This window comes from Miniopterus schreibersii (genome assembly GCF_964146895.1).
Source record: "Miniopterus schreibersii genome assembly, chromosome: 18".
Lineage (NCBI taxonomy): Eukaryota > Metazoa > Chordata > Mammalia > Chiroptera > Miniopteridae > Miniopterus > Miniopterus schreibersii.
Genome location: NC_138121.1, coordinates 11,422,752 through 11,443,425, shown reverse-complemented (window position 1 = coordinate 11,443,425; position 20,674 = coordinate 11,422,752). Strand labels below are relative to the sequence as shown.

The window sequence follows — 20,674 nt, the reverse complement described above, 5'->3', positions numbered from 1 at the left end:
AGTCCATCCCAGCTTTTTCTAATAGCTTTACCCACATTGTAATATTTAAAACCCCCAAGTAGGTATTATTATCATTGTTATTGTCGTTAGCTGGTCCCCAGTTGTACAATCGGTGAGTGAAGTTCTTTAATTTTCAGAGAGGGAGGCAGGGAGGGAGCGGGGAGAGAGAGAGAGAAAAGCATCAGTGTGAGAGAGAAACCTTGATTGGTTGTCTCCCACATGCACCTGACCGGGGATCGAACCCGCAGCCTGGGTAACCGGAACAGAAATCGAACATGTGACCCTTGGGAGCATGAGACAGTGCTCCAACCAACCGAGCCCCCCAGCCAGGGCGAGCGTAGTTCCTTAACTAGAACGCAAACCCCAGGCAGGCCGATGCCAGGAGAAACCATGGCAAGGGTCTCACGGTTCTGCCTGCACCGCTCTCAGGCTGCGGAGAATGGCACCCCTGGGCTCTGAGCTGTACCTGTCCCACGGCAGGGTGTCTGTAGAGAGGACAAGTCTCATTCCCCTGAACAGTGTTGAGGCCGAGGCTCCATAACCAGAATGAGCCTCACCCTTGCTGTGAGACGGTCCAGCCCTTCCCTCATCAGCACCCCCGCCCCCTCCAACATCCCCCTCCCACGTTTGACTGCCCCGGGGGCACCCTGGTACCTCGCTCACTTCTACTGCAGAGGTCACCCAGCTGACCTCCTTGTGCATTCATTTCACTTTCTTACCAACGCCTCCGGAGGGCAGGGACCATGTCAGGGCCACCCTCAGAGCTCAGCGAGCGCGTCCCATGTCCTGGCTGCTTTACACGTGTCTTGTTTCTGGCTCTCCCTCCTCCTGGAGAGAGGGAGTTATCGTTGTCATTTTTGCAGAAGATGAAACAGAAGCTCAGAGAACTTCAGTATGTCTTCCATCATTACGGGGGACAGCGGGTGAGCCGGGATTCAGACCCGGGCTTTTCTGTCCCAAGAAAGACGCCCTGAGCACCCCATGACCCTGCCTCAGCCCTGAGCCCGGCCCCGCAAAGAGGAGAGAGTGCGGCCTGGGACGCACGTGCCGTAAATGTTGTCTAAGCAAATATCTGCCCTGGCCGTTCAGGAATATTTTCATAATCGGGGTTTACTTATCAAGACCTTTTGAATTTTGTGTCGTTTGAAATCGGAAGCCTGCAGGGTCTGCGGTCACGCCGGGATGAGAAAAGATCTTAAGGGAAACTTGCTTTAAAGGCGGCTGAGTCCCCCGAGCGAGCTGCAGGTCCGGGGGAAGGCGAGGACTTTGTTCTGAGTTGGTTTCCTACGGAAAGCTTCTCCTCAGTTTCCAAATCAGCTGCTGCTTGCGGTGGCCCCTGTGTCCACTCCTCGGGGTGGAGCCGCTTTCGAGGTACAGAGTCCTCAGGACTGAGCTGAGCTCTGGCAAAACGGCCCTGGCTGTCCTGTGGGGTCAGATGCCCCTTGCAGCTGGCTTCCCGCAGCCCGCCGACTGGCCCGGCTAATGGCAACGACACCCTTGCTCTCCCCACCCTGAGACAGAGTAGAACCAGGGACAGAGAGGCGAAGGGTCCCCTACCCAATTATGAATTCCCTGAGCCCAACTGTCCCCAGTGGCTTCCTGAGAAATTATCTTCCCATTTAATTTAATTCAACAAGCCTTCTCTCAGGGATCTGCAGTGAACATTATTTCTTTAAAACTAATTTTTTTTTTTTTTTTTTTTGGCGAGGGAGGGAACACCTTTTGCCACGCTGAAGGTAAGCAAAAAATGCATTTGACACCTGAGGTAATGGGGATTTTTTTCCGCCCATCCCTTTCGGAATCTCCTCAATTGAAAATTGTATTTTTACCGCATTCTGCTCCCAAAGGAGCTTTGCATAATTGAAATCTCCTGTTTAACTGTGCATTTAGAATGGGAGCCCTGACACTGCCCTGATTGCGGCCTGCGTGCTGGACGTCACAGGCCTCCTCTCCGGGAGCATTCTAATTGTACTCACTCGCTATTAGCATCCTGGCGGAGGGTTGCATTCTGTACCCCGGGCCGGACGATCCCTTCTGATGGGTTGTGGCAGCTAAAACTACAGAAATTGGGGAAACTTCCCTTCCCATTCTCATTCATAAATTAAAAAAAAAATCCATTAAAGGCTGGTTTCCTCACATAGTGCGGCATAAAGTGAACTAGAACCCATCTTTAAACTGGTAAAGAAAGAAAGAGAGAAAATGTTAGAGGGAAAGAAGGAAGGAAGGAAGAAAGAAAAAAATTAAGGCTTGCAGCCTCTACAAGAATATGAGAGGGCTTCATTAGCACGCAGCCCGACTTCCATAAGAAATAAAAATTGTGACTGGCCGAGTGTGGCTCAGCGGTTGAGCGTCGACCTAGGATCCAGGAGATTGCGGTTCAATTCCCGGTCAGGGCCCATGCCCGGGTTGCGGGCTCCATCCCCAGCCGGGGGCGTGCAGGAGGCAGCCGGTCAATGCCTCTCATCATTGATGTTTCTCTCTCTCTCTCTACCTCTCTCCTCCTCTCTCTGAAATCAATAAAGATATTTTTAAAAAGAAAAAAAAAAGTAAGAAAGGGAGGGAGAGAGGGAGGGAGAGAGGGAGGGAGGAGCAAATTTCTATTACTATACTTGAAGCAAGTTTTGATAAGTAGCAAAGATAAACTATTAACACTAAATCTAAATAAAGCTTAAAAACAAAAAGAACCTATTAGCCTGCTGGTTTCCGTTCCTCAGACCGACTTTCTTAACTCAAAGAGTTTTAGGAACTGTCTGGTGTCGCTCATTGACCTGATTTTGAGCAGTGGGGACTGTATTTGAAAACCTGTCTCAGTGGATTTTTTCTTCGCCCTTTATTTTTCGGCAGGACATTTCCATGCGAAGGAAAGCCGGCGGCTCTGGGCCCTAGAAGCGCTGCTCGGGCGATGTCCGTCCCCTGTGCTGCGAGCTCGCGGCAGACCTGTAAGTAAACGCTCGGCCCCGCATGATGAATTGGATGGCTGCGGACCGGAGGCAAAAAAAGTAATTGTCTCATTTTCGTGGCGATTTGCTTAACTGGCGGGACCATGCCAGAACGGCTCGCGGAAATGCTCTTGGATCTCTGGACTCCATTAATAATATTATGGATGACTCTCCCCTCTTGCATTTACACGGCTCCGATGAATCCGTCTCAAGTGGCAATGAGCGGATCCCGTTTGGAACTAAACAGGCTGAGGGAAGAACAGCGGATTTTGAACCGCTCCAAAAGAGGCTGGGTTTGGAATCAAATGTTTGTCCTGGAAGAGTTTTCTGGACCTGAACCGATTCTTGTTGGCCGGGTAAGCTTCGTTTTTAAGATCCCAAGCTCAGGATCCGTCCCTTGTCCTTAGATCTGAACCTCAGACTTGTCACAGTTGCCGACACACTCAGCCGTTAAGTAGTGTTTTGCCAGATGGTTAGTTCGTTTACCCATTGGTTTCTTTCGCAATGTGACTAATCTCATGGCAACCGTTTTAAATGCAGGCAGACTGCTCTTCTGGGGGAAGTTCGTCTCCTCCATGCCTTCCATCCCATCATAGATGCAACAACCCTGTGCAACACACACACACATAAAGGTTTTCTCTCTTGTTTCATCCCAGACCCCTGTATGCCAAACCTCTCCTCCGACTCGCAGTGCTTGGAAGAGGTATGCATTTTTTTCTCCGTTTGAATTTATACCGCCTTGATTCCTAAAATGTTATTTTGTTTCGTTTTTATCATGAGGCCCTGTGTCTCCGATTTCAGGTAGAGGTTTCTGCTTCTGATTGTTTGCGTGTTAGTTGCGTCAATCACTAATTTAGGATTAAGACGGGGAAATTCCTTGCGTGGATGCTTAACGATGCTTCGTACTGTGATTGAGTGAACTTGGCACCGGGAGCCTGGTTCATCCACGATCGGACGGAATCCAACGTGTCAAATGAAAATTGCAATACCGTGGTATGTGCGTGTGCATGTGTGAGACGGGCTTGCACGTGTTCTGTTGCTGGCAGGTAGGCGGGTTTCTCTTGCGTGGCGAGGTGCTTCCTGCTTTCCAAAGGCACACTGTGGGTTATTGAAGACGGTCCGTGTTTATGCCTCGGAACCGCTCATAAGCTCCTGTTCATTTCGACCCACACCGTCCTCGTAGGTAGGATTCCAATTATGAGCCTGGCAACGGATGATGTTCCTGATAAGTCAGATTTGGAAGTGAATCATGCCAATGTGATTCGTTTCCCGAATGCAGTGATTTAAAAGAAAAATAAAGGAATTAAATGTTGGTCTTCAAGACTTAACTCTTTGAGTCCCGCTGGGAACTTCTGATTGGTTTCCTGCCCCTACCTTGCAAAGCAGCAAATCGAGCCTCTCCAAGGATTGCTTTCTCATTTCTTACAGTGCTGCTTGGACAAAGGAAACCTGGGTGAGGAGACATGAATCATTCAAAGACTATTTGTTGAGCCCCTGCTGTGGGTCCAAAGCTCTTTTAGGCACATGGGGGCGTATCAATGAACAAAGCAATGATTCCTGCCTTTAGGGAGCTCGAATTCTGCCAGGATTGGGTGTTTTCTATGACAGTGCTGAGCACTATTATAAAAACGCTTCGTGGGCATAATCCCATTCTAACAATAGTTCCTTCCCCCTCTTTGTATGGGTCTGTGTATATGTGTATAAGCCTATACCTTTATTTCATTAGTCCAAAATACAAAAATCTCTGAAAGACTTTTATTTTATTTTTTGGTATGCTTGATACAAACTCAGGTAGCAGCACTGACTTGGAGCTATTTACAGTTCACAGTTCATCCCATTACTGTGACTGTTCCTGTATTTCCCAGAAGAAAAGTGAATGTGTTTGATTACAGGGTGCTTCCCCAGACCCTGCTGAGGGTGTTACTACTGTACAGTTCTTATACCTGAACATGTTTCTGTGTGCAAAATCCCGAGTTCCAAAACACATCTGCCCAGTGGGTTTTGAATGTAGGCTTCTTCACCAGCATCATTTTTCTTTTTTTGGGGGGGAGGTAAGTGCAGAAACTGAGACTTAGATGGATGAGTGACCCAAACCAAGATCATAGAGCTAGTGAATGATCTGAGTTTGAATCAGGCTAGAGATTCCCAAGGCCATAGTTTTACCCGCAATCTCCTATTATACCTTAGTAACTAGCTGCCACGTGTTTAAACTATAATTTGCACTTATGGGTTATTGAGCATAGCCCTGGCCTGTGTGGCTCAGTTGGTTGGACATCATCGCATGCTCTGAAAAGTTGCCGGTTCGATTCCTGGTCGGGGCACATGCCCAGGTTGCAGGCTTGATCCCTGGGAAGGGGGTGTGCAGGAGGCAACCAATTGATGTTTTGCTCTCACATCCATGTTTCTCTCTCCCTCTCCCTCTCTCAAAAATCAATTTAAAAATCTTGTAAAAAAAAAAAAAAAAAAAAGAGTTATTGAGCATAGAATGTAGCATCCTTAAATTCTTACTTTCTGGTTACTCAGAACTTCTTTGGTCAGATGTATGGCAAGTTGTTTCATACCAGGTGAAATTCTGGATAATTTCAGACACGTGTTGCTGATAGATATCTTCTCCCTGCTTCTATTAGTTAACTCTTTATGGAGGTATATCTCACTGATGGTGTCTTGTATGATATAAACAAACACACACATCATGCCCAGGAGGACTTCCCACTTTTTTCTGAAGACAAGAAATTATTAAATTACTCTTTGTTTCGAGCTCACAGAATCTGATGACTAATCTCACCCCCTTTCTTTAAATGAAGTAATAGAGGCACTGGGCATCTTTTGTGACTCAGTAATACTCAAATTCATGTTCCTTTGAGTGACAGAAATGTTGCCAGTACACCCCCAGGACTTTGAAATAGCCAACGTGCCCCTTCATCTTAATAACTGTTTTTACGAATTAACTCTTGTCATGCTCCCTACCCCGGCCAATTCCCAAACAACTGGGAAATCCGAGTTCAACTTCTCTTCTGAAGAGCTTTTCCACAAACATTGCCAATCATACATATTTCCCCTTAAAGGAAATTGCTCCTGGATTATTACAGGTTAGCCTTTAAGGCTCTTGGGCTGTGTAGCGAAGCCAAAAATACACTTCAGGTGACTGCTTCTGATTAGGAGGCAGGCTGAGTGTGGGGGTGATCCGTATCGGGGTGCCCACCGGTGCTTCACAGCGTGTTATCTCGGTGCACACTCGTCCACGTTCCGCTCCACACCACTCGGCCGCCGCGGAGCTTCTCCCCAGGACCCGGCTGAGAGGCCTTAGTTCCTTCCGAACACACCTGCCCTTCAGAGGCCCTCCTGCGAGTCCCCGTGGCGAGGGCCTCGGGCGGCACACTGAGTTCAAGCTCAAGGGCAGAGCGGTTTCTGAGTGACTGACTTTTGCATAGGCCCTTACATCACCCATTGTCTGTTTTCACCCTGTCTGTGGGCAGCTGGGCGCAGAGATAGAGCTAAGCCCTTGAGATGTACTCGCCAGAGGTGTGAAAATTGGCTGGGCCAGTTTCTGGCTCTTAACCTTGGGGAAAATTACTGAAACTCTTCAAGGGTTATCCAACTAGGATAAACAAGAGTATATAAGAGTAAATACAAGAATGTCTGCATAGTGCCTACACATGATGATCGCAGCCGTGATTGTGTTAATTATATGAGTGTGTGTGTGTGTAGTTGGAGTGGTGGAAAAACTGACAAACACATCACTAGGTGAGCACAAAGCTCTGAGAGCCCAAAGAAGAGCCCTTTCAGTTAACCCAGGTGACTTAGACTGCAGGTGATTTTAAGTGTGTACTGAAGGGCGACTGTCGCTTAGCCTGGTTGGGTGGAGTATAAAGTTAGGTGCCCCTTTGGACAGAAAGGTTTACGCAACATCACAGGGATAGGCTAGGACTGCTGAGGATCCCCTGGGCGGAAGCAATATAAGCCTGTATATTTCCTGTTGAGTTAAAATGAAGTTGATCTCCTCGTTGGTAAGGAACCCTTCCCTGGCCCGTTCTGTCTGAAATATAACTGTCCCGTCTCCAGGATTTCATACCCTTGGACTGTGCTTTATTTTTTTTCCTTCCTGATCACCATCATCTCACATACTCTGTTCTTTATCTTGTTTGTGATTTGTCTTTTACTAGAATGCAAGTTCTACAAAGAAAATTTTTTGGGGGTCTCCTTTCTTCTTTGTTATATATCCCCAGATCTTAGACCACTGCGTGCATACGGGAAGTGCTCAGTAAATATTTTGTGTGAGTGAATGAATTAATGATTCACCTAAAAAAAATGGAGGAATTCACCAAAGTAATATTAATTCCATCAGAATCAGTACGAAGGGCATTTTTCAATAAAGAGGCCAGTGCGTTGTTTTCATGCTCTCTCTTTCTCTCATCGTGGTAGTTTATAGACCAGCTGGATAGTTCAAACATTGTTCCTAGATACTGAATTTAAAAGGCTTTCTTGAGTAAGTGCTAGTGGACTAGTGAACTCGTTAAAACAACTCTCCCTGCGGAGGCTGCAGGCTCCCCTCTGTGGAGGCTGCCCCCCTGCAGTGGCAGGAAGCGGTGCAGGATGGGGGTTCCGCTAGCTTGTAATCCATCTGCAAACTTATGCTCATGCTTAGGGCCCGGAGTGCACCAAGAAGCTTCTTTCTAAATTTCTGCAACACAAATACCAGCCAAACAGACTCCATTCCTGCCTCCAGTTCTCTGTGGAGCAAGGGGGTTCGGAGCCTGTTCATAAACACTTGACTACTGAGCATTCCACGGGCGTCGGCCCCGGACCTCCAGCATTGACTTTCTCCGCCAGCACTGGCCTAGAGTAAGGTGGTGCGTGCAACCCTTGGCCCTGTGTGCTTATTTGTTCTGCTCTGGGGAAAGGGAGAGACAAAACCGAAATCTTGCAATCAAGACCCAAGATCGTGTCGTTGTGATAAAATGCGCACGGATCCTTTGATAGGGACAGCCTGGTGCCATCTGAGTGCCCTGCACTGGGAGTCACAAAGACGACCCATCGAGTCATCCCACAGGTTCTTATGGAGCATCTGCTGTTTGCTAAGCATTGCTGCCTGTGGATGCTCAGGTCTGAGTAAATAAATGGAACACCCTCTCTCGTGGAACGGATGGGCTACTAGGGGGAGGCAGACATTAAAAAAATAGTCATGAGAACAAACATCACATTAAAACAGAGATAAGTTCCCTGGCTGGTGCGGCTCCGTGGTTAGAGTGTCAGCCCACAGGCCAAAGGATTGCGGTGGGTTCAATTCCCGGTCAAGGGCACGTACTTGGGTTGTAGAATTTGCTTCCCAGCCCCAGTTGGGGAGCTTGCAGGAGGCAACCGATCCATGTGTCTCTCTCACATCGATGTCTCTCTCCCTCCCTTCCTCCCTTCCACACGCTCTCTCTGAAAAGCAATGAAGGAACATGGTTCTATAGATGCACGTCCACAGAGGAGGTTGTCCTGTGCTGTGGAGTGATGGACTCCTCCCCAAGGTAATCACCTGTGAGCTGAGAAGCCATGACCAGGTGAACCAGGATGAAAAGAGAGAGCATTCCCAGCAGAGGAAATCACATGTACGGGAGGCTCCTTGGGCAGCTGAGGGAGGGTCAGGGTAACCGGAAGATGGAGAACTGGGGTTGGACTCTTTTTGAGTCACAGTTGGAACCGTGGGCAAGGCTCCCCTGGAGATCCGGCTGCTTTCTTTGGTCTCTGCTACTAAGGAGCCAAAAGAGAAAGTCACGTGGCTTCTCTTGGCCACACGTCTTCACTTGTCATTATATAGTGAATTACAGAATTATATTGAAGACACAAATCCCTGTGGAATGGGGAGGGGGGGGCTGAGCCGTATTAAAAAATGTGAGTAGCATCTATCAATTTTCGGTCCAGGTTCCTTCAGCGCTCGTCCTGTAGTTGTGTGATCCTCAGTTCCCCCGACTGCTTTATTTTGGGAAGAAACAGTTTGCCGTCCAGGTGGCCAGAGATCTGTTACAAACCCTCTCTCTTACATAAACTCCTCTGCTCCCTTTCCCAGTGTCTTGCCTCCTACCTGGGCTCGGGAGCAGCTCCTTATTTGGATAGAACTCTCTCGCTGGTGATGCCACATCTATTTATAATTCTCTCCCTCCAAGGCACTGAGTCATTTTCTCTCTTTAAATTTGACCTTCTAACCTCCCCTCTTCCCCGCGCCTTGGAGATCGTTTGGGTGGTGCTTAGTGTGAAGGACAAGGGGATGCCGAATAATTACACTGCGATTGCCGTTTACGGTGTCAGTGGCTGGTGAGAAAATTGCGCTTGACGTGCCATTATTTTTGCTGGCCATTTGCATGTTAAGAGCAGTGAGTGGGCGACGCGGCCACAGCCAAACTGTATCCCCGGCCTTGCAAGAACAATTCCCTCTCGTTTTGTGAAGCTTCTTCCTACTCAGACGGAGCCTTGTGCACCAATAATTTGGCAGGAATGCAAGTCAGCATCGCGTGTCTCAATCTGGCCCGACAACTGGGGTTGTCTGCCTCCTGCCCGATGTCCCGAATTGAAAACAGCAGGCATCCCAGAGCTGTTGGAAGTCTTTTGGTGCTGATATAAATAAATGGAATAATATTAGTCTTGTAAGTCAGCAGAAACCCTAAATACACACACACACACACACACACACACACACACACGCGCGCAAGTGTGGTCTCTTAGCTGAGTTTCCACATGAGTACATCCCAGGTCATCTCCTAGTTGGGTTTTTCTGTAGCCCAGCCCCTCACCCTGTTCATCTCACACCCTATGGTGGGACCAGGTGAGGGTGTAAATGACTGGCGCCTACCTCTGTAGGTGCCCTGAAAACTGAATTCATTCAGACTTCTCAGAAGAACAGTCTTGCATTTATTTCTTTGCCAGTTCTCTTAGGGTCATCTCATTGAGGCAGATGTTTGAAGCTAAATGAGAGTAGTCCTGTGTTTTGGGAATTGATTGCTATCAGAAATTGGAAGCCAGAGCTCACAGGAAAGAACTGGGCAATCGAATGTCGCACAACTCGAAAGACTTCCATTGCACGGTCATGTGGCAGGAACAGTGTGAACCATTAACAGTCACTAAGGTTTATAACATGCAGAGGGATCGCAGCGGAATACATATCAGAAGCAAGATATGAAATGTGTATAGAATATAATTAAAAAATGCAAGTGTGATATGAGTAGAGTACCTGGAATATATCTGTTAAGATATGTATGTAGGCATGAAAATTATATGCAGTAGCGCCTCGGTTTTCGAACGTCTCTATTGGCGAACATTTTGGGTTACGAATGCCGGAAACCCAGAGGAAATGCTTCGGTTTCTGAACACGCCTCGGGAGTCGAACATGGCCCATGGCTTCTGCTGAGGGCAGGATCCTGAGGCCGGCTGCTGGCTGTGGATCCCTTGGTTTTCGAACATTTCAGAACTCGAATGATCTTCCAGACAGATTACATTCGAAAATCGAGGTGCCACTGTACGTGTTCAAACATTTACAAAAATAACGAACCCCTATGTGCCCATCACCATGGTCATTCATATTCAACGATTTTCACTGTTCTGCTATTTTTTTCCGTTTCTTCCCCCCCTCCACTCAAACGCACGCACACATTGCTAATACTCTTGATTTTAAATATTAATGTAAGCAGAATCCTTATTATATCCATAACCACTACATAGTCTGTTTGGTATGAAAATATCCCCAATTGAAATTAATATAAGATCATAAAAAACCTAAATGTGCGATTATATCTAATGAATAAATGATATTCACTTAACCCACATTAAAGAAAAAAATGAGTTCATTCCCGGTATCGATTCATATTAATAACTGTACCACAAATCAATAAAGGGGAACCTGTAAGAAATTATACCAATATATCAAAACATTTTTATAATATGTGTAATTAGATTATCAAGTCTTTTTTTTTTCTTTATATTTTGCAATTTATTTTCTAGATTATGCAGTTATCACAGTATAAAACATTATAAAATGAGAGTAAAATAAATGACAATGTTATATCATTCAGTTTTCTTAAAATCAATGCCATCTACATAGCAAATTCGTGAGGACCATTATTTAATGTGAAACTCATTTGCTAAATATCATTTTTTTTTTTAAACTACACCTATAATATACAGTGGGAAGTCCAATCTCATCAATCAATAAATTAAAGTGCTCAAAAATTTTATCACTTTCATGAAAATATGACGAGAAAAAGAGCAGCCATGGCCCAGCTATATCGCTCAAGGCTCGTTAAATGACTCTCATTATCAGGGGATAGACCACGTAGTAACCAGAAATGAAGGTTTTCTTTTTTGCCTTGAAATGGGAAACTATCTTTGGAAACTAAGTAATATCGTCAGCCCGCATGTTGCTTGTAACCTTTCAATAAATGAGAATAACCTAGAAAAGTTATTTATGGAATTATGCTACTTAAGAAAGATAGAAGTTTCACAGCACTGCCCTGGCTATGCATGTTTTTCAAACAGTCGTTTCTTTAACATTTCAGCATTTTTTACATATACATAGAATTTCCATCATAGTCAAATTTACCCCCTATACACACCCCACACACCCACACACCATGTCGTAATTTGGTCATGTCTCCATATATTTTTTTAATACATTGCAGACAGTCCTGTCAACATTCAGAGATCTAGATAGTCAGTTAAGGTGTGATATGTTTTCTCGCCGGTATTGGCTTCATCACCTCATGTTTCAGAACATTTAGATGTTGTATCTGGGAGGAAATATAATACACTGTAAGTTTATTATTTAAAGTGGGGGTCTGCAGACCACCAGCAGCAGCACCTGGCAACTAGTTAGAAATGCAGAATTTCACTCATTACCCACGTACCCTGACTCACTGAATCAGAAGCTGCGTTTTTAACACTATCTCCAGGTAATGCCGGTGCATATTAAAGCATCAAAATAAAAACTTGTATTTTTTAAAGAAATCAACCCATCGCCAGTCAGTTCCAGGAGAGCGTGAATCATGCTTTGTGCTCTCTAATCCAGGCTGAGTGAATTTTGAAAACTGCTCAAAGAAAAGGGTCATGAGCCCCGGTGTCTGGAAGAGCCTCGGGCAAGGTTTTCAGTAGAAGCCACTGCTTATCTCATTTGAACCCCACGTGGTAGGTGCAGGACATCGTAGGCTGTGACATCTATTTGCAAACGGGACTCCTTTCTACGGCAGGCGATGGTGGAGGCAAGTTAGTTAGCAGGGGCTCTTCCCTGCTCGGATCCGTGAGCTTCTTATTTTTCCACATGCATTTACCCCCCCGGGGCAGATGTGCTCTGAAATGTGCAGAGTGTCAAATGTCATAGGGCTTCAAGAGGAGACAATAGCAGAATCCAAATCAGCCTGATCAGAGGGCTGAGGGATATCAGAAAAACAGCAAGGGGCGGGGCAGGGGGAATGCATATTTCTGTTTCTCTATAATCCTGAAAAGCCCGCCTGCCTTGCATAGGTCTTTATAGCTGCGAATATAGGGTGAAGCCCATGAAATTGATGCCATTGTCCAGAGACATTAAAGTGGTCGGGGGTGGCGAGAAAGGAGGTCTTAAGGAACCGAAATAACCTGATCATTCTTATTACATGTTTACTATACGGTAGACACTTTATCAAGTTTACTTGTCCAGTTCTCATAGCAATCCTCTGATCAGTGTTACTCCCGTGGCCAGATCGGGGGAGAGTCGCTGAAGGGAAGAGTCATTTGCGTTAGAGATGACAGGTTAGACAAGGAGGGGATAAACGGTGAAGCCAGGAGTCGGACCTGGGCATGGCGATCCCAGGGCTTGTCCCAGTAACCACGGCAACACCGCATCTCCTTTCTTGAGCCCCTTGTGGGCGGTTCCCAGTGAGCTGGGCCAAGGCCCCAACTTGCAGGTCAGAAAAGTGAGCCAGGGCGTGGTCTCATGACTACAGCGCACGTGGCTCGGTGAGATCTGAATGGACCCTTAGAGCTGTCTGCCTAATTGCAAAGCCACTCCAGCAATTTCTTTGCATGCTCCTCAGAGTCAGAGGTAGATGCACACCCTCTGAGAGAAGAAAAATATCCCCGAGACCTAGGCCTGTGGTGCCTCTTTCATCTCCTTTCTGGGGAGATGAAACTTGCAGTCAGGGCCTGAGCAGGGCCAGTACCATGGACAGAGTTTATTTGTAGCTGAGTCTCCAACTCTCAGGGCCAGCACAGCATCTGTCATCTTTGCTTTCTCATTTTAAAGTTCATATTTAAAATGAACGTGACAATGAAGAGGGAACGATGCAGTAGAAGGAACAGCAGGAGGAGATATTTCTGTTGGACACTCCGGGCACCTTGCTCTGTGCTTTCAACATATTTGCCGCGTTATCATTTCCATTTTGCACACAAGAAAATGGACATTTCGGACCAAAGTAAATGCTCCCTGGTTAGGTGACCAGCGGGGAATGAATTCTTAACTACTCCGAGCGGCCGCATTGACTTAGGGAGTTCTGGAAGCTTTGGCCACGACTGGGCGATGTTGTGGGTTCCTCTTAAACTGAGAATCTCCAGAACAGCAGAAAGGACCGGGGAAGAGCTGAGTGGAGTGAAACAGAAATCCCCCACACAGAGACACGGACACCCGTTTCTTGAACTCACCGTGCCCTTGCCGAATTAGCACCAATTCCCAGGCCACGTGGAAACCGAGCCGGTGTCGGTGCCCCAGAGGCGCCAGAGGCGGGCTGTGCCTCTTACCCAGCTCTGGGCAGTGGCTCCCAGCAGCCTCTTCCAACTCCAGGAGCCTCTTTCCCAAGGGATACCTGCCTCTCTGTTCCATCTCTCCCTTCCTAGCTCTCATCATGGGGGACCTTCCTCGGGACAGTCCCGGGCATGTCCTTTGCTACTGTGCCCTTCGGCCGCAGAGAATAGCCCCCGCCCCCCATTCCTTTAGCAGATTCTCCGAGGAAACGTAATTTGGCAAAGGAGCCAACATGGCTATTAAAAATGACTAAGTCCTGTAACTCTTCAAAACAAGTCAGACTCCCGAGCAACTCACAGGCTTTATTTGGAATGTGGCAGCGTTATTTATATTGAGTTTTCTTTGCTTTTATTTTTTAATATATGCTTCTGGGAACCTGAAAGTATAAAAAAATTTCTCATTGCAGCTTGCCTTTTGTCTCCCTCTTGCGTGCCTGTGTGTGCGTGTGCGTGTGTCCTATTATTTCTCCCTTAGAGCAGTGTTGTTTTGACAGGGCCCATCCTCTGACTATGTCCCTGCCTTTGCAGGAACATTTATAATCAGCCTCATGAGGTGTCTTCAGAAATCATTAGCCATTTGCAATGGCTGGTCCTATTGATCACAGCCACGGTTTCTCTCCTCTCCTCTGCTTTTCCTGTCATTAGACTCACACTGTAAAGTCTTGTTGTTGTTGTTGATGATGTTGTTGTTGTTTTATAGCTGAAACCATAGTCCACATTGCAGCTAGTCCTTGGAGAATGCACTTCAGTGTCCCCAGCTTCTCCTCCGTCCCACAGGTTAGAGGAAACAAGCAGAAAGAAGCTGAGAGTCGAAATAAAACACACATGCCCACCCCCAGCCCCCCTCCCCGATTACAGAAAAACCAAATTAGGTGATGACATAGGGAGGGAGAGACGAATGACAGGGCCAAGCAGCAAGTAGAGAGTAAGACAGAAACCCCGAATTACGGGGAGAAAGTCACGGTACAAATGATACAACGTAAGAAAGGAGCCTTGACCCAGAAAACGTAGAAAGTGAATAGCTTTCAGGGGAGCACAGAATTTTAAAAACACACAGAGGATCAGAAGCCATGAGAGAAAAAAGGAGATAGCCTGACAACCACGAAGAGAGAAAAAGCAGAGAAAAGCTTTGTGGAGTGGGTTTGGGGTCCACAGGGAGATTTTCACAAGGCCCACGATAATTTTTTTTCACCCTGGATGGATGGGCCGACGCAGACTTTTAGGACATTTCTGGTCACACAGAATGTGCCTGGTTCTGACTCATGGTTTTTGCTGATAACTGTGGCTGGCAGGACCGGGCCACGAGTCAGGACATTTGAGAGAACCAACAAACATGATGATCTTTCTTCCTTCTAAGTTTTTCCAGAGACTCAGTTTGGTTTTTAAAGTTATTTGCTTCTCTTGCAGCTGGTGCTAGAGACTAGATCATGGTCATTTTAGTTTAAATTAGATATGGACACAGTAATTTAATAATGACTCTTTAAATGAAATCATCACACAGCTCATACTTACTAAGGAGGCGGGGGAGTGGGAAAGGGTTATGGGTAAGCCCTTGGACAACTGACATCTTCTCAAACTCTAAAATTATTGGAATCATTAGAAGAAATATACCTTGTTATTAGAATCCATATTTCTAGTATAAAAATGTAATTTATGCAATTAATTTTAAATACCCTAAAACAGCCATAGAGAAGGCTCCAGGTTGTTTTCTATTTTTGCCCTTGACAGATATATTTGAATATATCTATATTTTAATGGCTTAGAAAGAGTGGGCAAGGTGAAAGTTGAATGCGCCTAGGTTGGACCAAGGGAACTACCACTTTCTAAATATCTAGTGCCTTTCAGGGTATTTTTTTAAAAATGTTATTTAAGCCTTCACTTGAACTGTGAGATAAGGCTACTAACATCATCCCCATGTCCCCTTAACAGATCAAGAAGCTCGGGTGCAGGAAGACTTAAGTCACTGTCCCAGAATGGCCAGTGCAGTGGGGACAGGGACAGGAATGCAGGGGGAGCTCATTTCAAAGCTCATGCATCTTCCTGCCTTCTCTCTTACTTCCTTCGGTTCTCCCTCCTGTTCTTCGCCCATGGATATGTTCTTATGGGACAGGCAAATGTCCTTATTTGTACACAAAATTCGCTCTTCCGAATATTTCTCTGGATCATCCCAACAACCCGGAGAGCCAAGCAGTACAATGGACATGATCTTGGGCCCCCACTGGAAGCCAGGCTCCCAGATACCATATCCAGTGTTTTCTCAAAGGACCACCTTCCTGCCCAGCGCCTTCTGCGAATCCCTCAGTATTGCAGAAGGTAGTTTCCCTCTGTGGCGACGCCTCTTCAATAGGATGTCTGTTGAAATAACTTCATTTCCAGGTTGCACTACAGAGTAGCAGGCTCCTTAAGACACGGGCTCCTAAATCTTGCAACCTGCCCCTGCCACGAGGTGGGAAGGGCCTAGGTGGGATTATCTTTTAAGTGCACCATCCAGTCACATGTGGCTGATGTGGTCCCTTAAATCCAGGGACTGCCCTACTTGCAGTGGCAAATGCAGGCTGAGAACTTGGGTAAATAATGGACACCCTTCCAGAGCGTGTCACTGAATGAGACTTGCAAAAGCACGCACCGCCTTGTGAGCTCTTGGCGTCCCATTGTCCAAGACTGTGTCCCTTAACACAGCCAAACACCCCCCAGTTCTGGGTGAGCATGGTGCAGGTGAAGAAACCCCAAGTTCAAGGTTGTTGGAGAACTCTAGTTTAAAGTTGGAGGCAGGCTTTTGCAATGGATTCTGTCTTTGGGAATGTTCGCCAGGCTGGGATCTGGGTGGGAAGAGGTGGGGCACCGTGTGTCACTTGGGGTTGCCAGCCCCAGAGACGCTTTCCATGTCCTATGAGCCGGCAGAGCAGCTTCCTTACATTTACATGAGGAATCCGCAGGCCTGGGAACCGCTCCCTGAGATGGGCTGGGGGAGGAGAGGCCTGCGCTGGAGACACCCTCTCTCCTGAGAGAGCTTTGGAGGTGGATTGCCTACTTGGGAACTGGAGACTTCGAGGAGTATTTGCAAATGCTATTTGCAGGCTCCACAAGGTTCTGGCTATTTTTTTAGATTTTATAAAAGTTTCAGCACAAGGAAAACTTTTCTAACTCATCAAGCAAGGGGTTGAGTTTTCATTGTCCTGCCCCCGAAACTGAGTCATTAAGGTGCCCAATACAGATTTTCCCTTTGGTGTTGAGTTCTGCCAAGATGCAGGCCACCCTGAAGGGGACACCGGTCAGAAGAACTACTGTCTTTTGAGCTGCATAGGAGTAAAAATGATTCCCTGAACAAAAAAATATATAGTCAGGCATGGCGAAGTGTTCTCAGCATGCAAATAGAGGAAGGCCACCATCATAATAATATGAATTGCAATGAAATACTAAATCTATGACACCTGGCAAGGAGGTTGCATAAAGGGGATATTATCAAAACATACTTGATCAAAGCTATTACATTGCAGTATCTTAGTGCTGTTTACTTACTGTTATCTTTTGTGCAAAGTTTCAAAAAGGCTTGATCTTCAGATTCTTGAACAGGTAAAAAATGATCTATAATTTGAAGTTGAAATAGAAGATAATTCTTGGGCACATTTTAGAAATCTTGAGCAGAATGAAACTTCACATGCATAATTATTTAAGCATTTTTACACCCTGGCCACACACGCAAACCACCCAAACCCCATTTCTACTCAGACAAACAATGAACTTTCCTGCCAATGGATCATTATTGGCCTGAACGTTTCTGATAATTTTTTTTTTTCTTTAGATACAGTGATGGCTGAATCCATTCTCTGAGATAAGCTGTATTATTCCCCTAAGATTTGCACTGACTTGTTTTTGTGAAAAGGAGGCATTTTACAAGAAGTCCCTCTGCAGAGGGGACCATATCACAGGTATTTGCATCCTGTGGGCCCCGCTTAAGGAAAACAGGGAATCTGATTGCTGTTCCTAATACAACTAATGGCTAACATTCTGAACACTTCTGTGCTAGCACTTTGGCGAGTACAGTGGCCTATCTTATTTAACGCTCCCGAAATCCTATGAGGTACACACTGTAATATATTCCAACTTGTAGACATACACAGACTTAATGAGGTGGTGTCATTTGCCTAAGGTCAGCCCACTGAAAGCTGCTGAGTCAGGCCTCAAACATCAATATGTTTGCCATTAAATTCTGCCCCTAAAGTTTCCTAACATATAGTCTCATAAAAAATTGAAGTTCATGGGTAAAGTATTCACATTATATCATTTTATCAAACACCACACACACACATGAGAGAATTCAGAAACTAATAGGACATTCCACAGATTTATTCACTTTTTACTTTCAAAATCAATACTACTAACTTGTTATCTGAAGCGCCGACAAATTATTGGCCAAAAAGCAGGTGCATATATTTATTCGGCAGGGTCTGTCGGGGACATACCGCGTGCCAGGGCTTTTGCAGAGATGACCAAGGACTCTGGATGACATAAACACCCACCGTGAAGAAACAAGGTAGAGATATGCATTAGCGGGGTGGAGTCCACTCTTTAACATGAACCTACCTATTTAAAAAAATAAATAATACCCACTCACCTTCGCAGCGTATCTTCCAGCTCCCCTGCATCGCCCAGATTTCACGTCACCCCTGGAAAAGAGCTGGCAATGAAAGCAGCTTGCTGTAGGAAGGCTTTTTTCTCCTCCTGGCTCTTAACAGAACACATAGCTGGAAGCTAGTGCAGCTTTGCAGACGGGAGGAGAGAGGATCACTATGTAAATCGTTATGGCTGACAAGCTGAGCCCGCAGTCAAGAGCAGAAGGTGTAGTTTGTGTATTTACCTCGGGCTATTTGTCTCCATGGGGTAACTTTTTGAAAAGAAATCTTTGCAGCAGGTGGATACGCCCACACATCCTCACAAACACGCGCTGTCTTTTGCTCCTGTCGCCGTTGATTTAACTGAATTCTAAGGTTTAAATTATCCTCAAAAAATATTGATATACGTCTCTCCGTTCTAACCAAGAAATCCCAAGTCAACAAGACCCGAAGTGAAAATTCCATCCAGAATGTGTTGCTATTTGATGCGGTCTAAGGATATACTTTCATTGGGCATCCAGTTGGGGCCGGGCAATGACCTGAGTTAATCTTCTTCTTGCAGGTAGTCACATCCGCTGTTCCAGTCGAACCTTCTCTGTTTGATCCAAATTGTTATTCTAAATTTCAAAACTGGGCATATTCTTTCCCTGCGTGTAAAATGTCTGTGTTTCTTTATTGCTTATCTTGGTGGCTCCAAACTCATTCCCTAGCCTCAGTGAATGGCAGTCACCATTAGGTGACCTTGGGGGAGTCATTGAACCTCCCAGGGTCATTAAAAACATTAAGTAAGTTGATAGGAAATAGTGCAGAGAATAGTGCACAGTAGTGCCATGTTAATTGTTAACAATAATAAGAACAATAAAAATAATAATTGCCATTCACCAGCAAGTAACTGTTACTACAGTTACTGCTGGAATTACTACCACTGCTACTAAAAACGCTATGGACTTTGTGTCTGCAAATATTACCTGAGAAAAAATATGTTAGTTTTCTCAGCAACCGTGTGAGAAACTGAGCCCAGAAAAGTGGGAAAGGGCCTCAAAACTCAGATGTTAGCCATTGGCTTATCTCTTCTCTGGACCGTATCTGCTGCGGCCTTTCTCTAGTCCATTTTTGGCAGATCGTGGGTCCATGGTGATGTTTCTTAGCTGAGATACCTGAGTATCATTTTTGTTAGAACTTATAAAACCACCTAATAACACTAGTGGGTACTAAATAAATGCATGTTCTCTTTCCTTGTAGGTTTCCCTCATATTTTGGGAACTTGAAGAGGTGGTGCACTAGCTATTTTAGGCCATGCATTTCCAAGACAGGGAAGGGATTCATTATGACTGTTTTTTCTGAAGGAACATTTACCTCATGTTTTTACAGGATCTCAGTTGCACAATACAAAGATCAGAAACACATGCAACATGATATGTATGTACATTACCTTTTCCAGCATCCTTGCAAGTCATAATCAGTACTCGGCACTTCCCACACATTGTCTCATTTAATTCTCATAGTAAACCTAAAAGTTAGGTGTTATCATTTCTATTGCCTAATAAGAAACGGATACACTCCAAGGGGTTAGGTAAATGTTCCAGCGTAGGGAACAGAGGTCTGGATATGCTGATCTGACATTTATCCACTTAGCTCCAACGCTTTGTTTCATTCACCATGCTGCCTGTTTGCATGTAGACCGTTATTTCCATGACTTTCATGATCCTTTTGCTAAGAGTTTCTACCTCCAGATCTCATCCCTCCATTTTGATAACTCCAGTCTCAAAAAGAAGTGACATCCTAGCAAAACTGTGGTGAATTTGTGTTTCAGACCCAGATTTATGCATCCGTGAAAAGTTAGTGTCACCCCTCTGAGGTCAGTTTTTCCATCTGCAAAATATTTGGTCATTTTATATTCTGCATTCAATGAGAGAACATATGAGAAGTACCTCGCACAGGATGTTTCACACATTTTGTCCATTACCTCAAAATACTTCAATATTTTTTCTGACCCAAAGAGAATTATCATAATTAAGAAAAGTAACATTCACACATTAGTATTATTTCATCTACCACCATGTAAAAGTCTGTCAGTTGTCCCCACAATAACCTTGGTAGATGTTTGTATTTTTGGTCTGGGTCAAGTAGGCATACTGTGTTTAGTTGCTGTATCTTTTTAGTTTCCTTTGATCTGGAGCAATTTTTCAGTCTTTCTTGAAATTTCTATTTTTGAAGATTATAGGCCAGTCATTCTGTAGAATCATCTTCAGTCTGTGCACCTGACATTCCCTGTGAGTACACATTACGCATTTTTGGATGAAAAGCCTGTAAAAGTGATGCTGTGTTCTTCTCTGTGCATCATGTCATGAAATGCGTAATATCGACCTGTCCCAATGT

At 45.4% G+C, this 20,674-nt stretch overlaps 1 protein-coding gene across 1 annotated transcript in view; it reads left to right on the top strand.

Annotated features, from left to right (window-relative positions):
• Window positions 1-20,674, top strand: part of CDH8 (cadherin 8) — a 269,040-nt gene that overhangs the window by 12,287 nt on the left and 236,079 nt on the right. Inside the window, exon 2 of the mRNA XM_081119970.1 lies at window positions 2,845-3,295. Coding sequence (XP_080976096.1) covers window positions 3,044-3,295 — 252 coding nt within the window. The 5' untranslated portion in view covers window positions 2,845-3,043. The remainder of the gene's footprint in view (window positions 1-2,844; window positions 3,296-20,674) is intronic.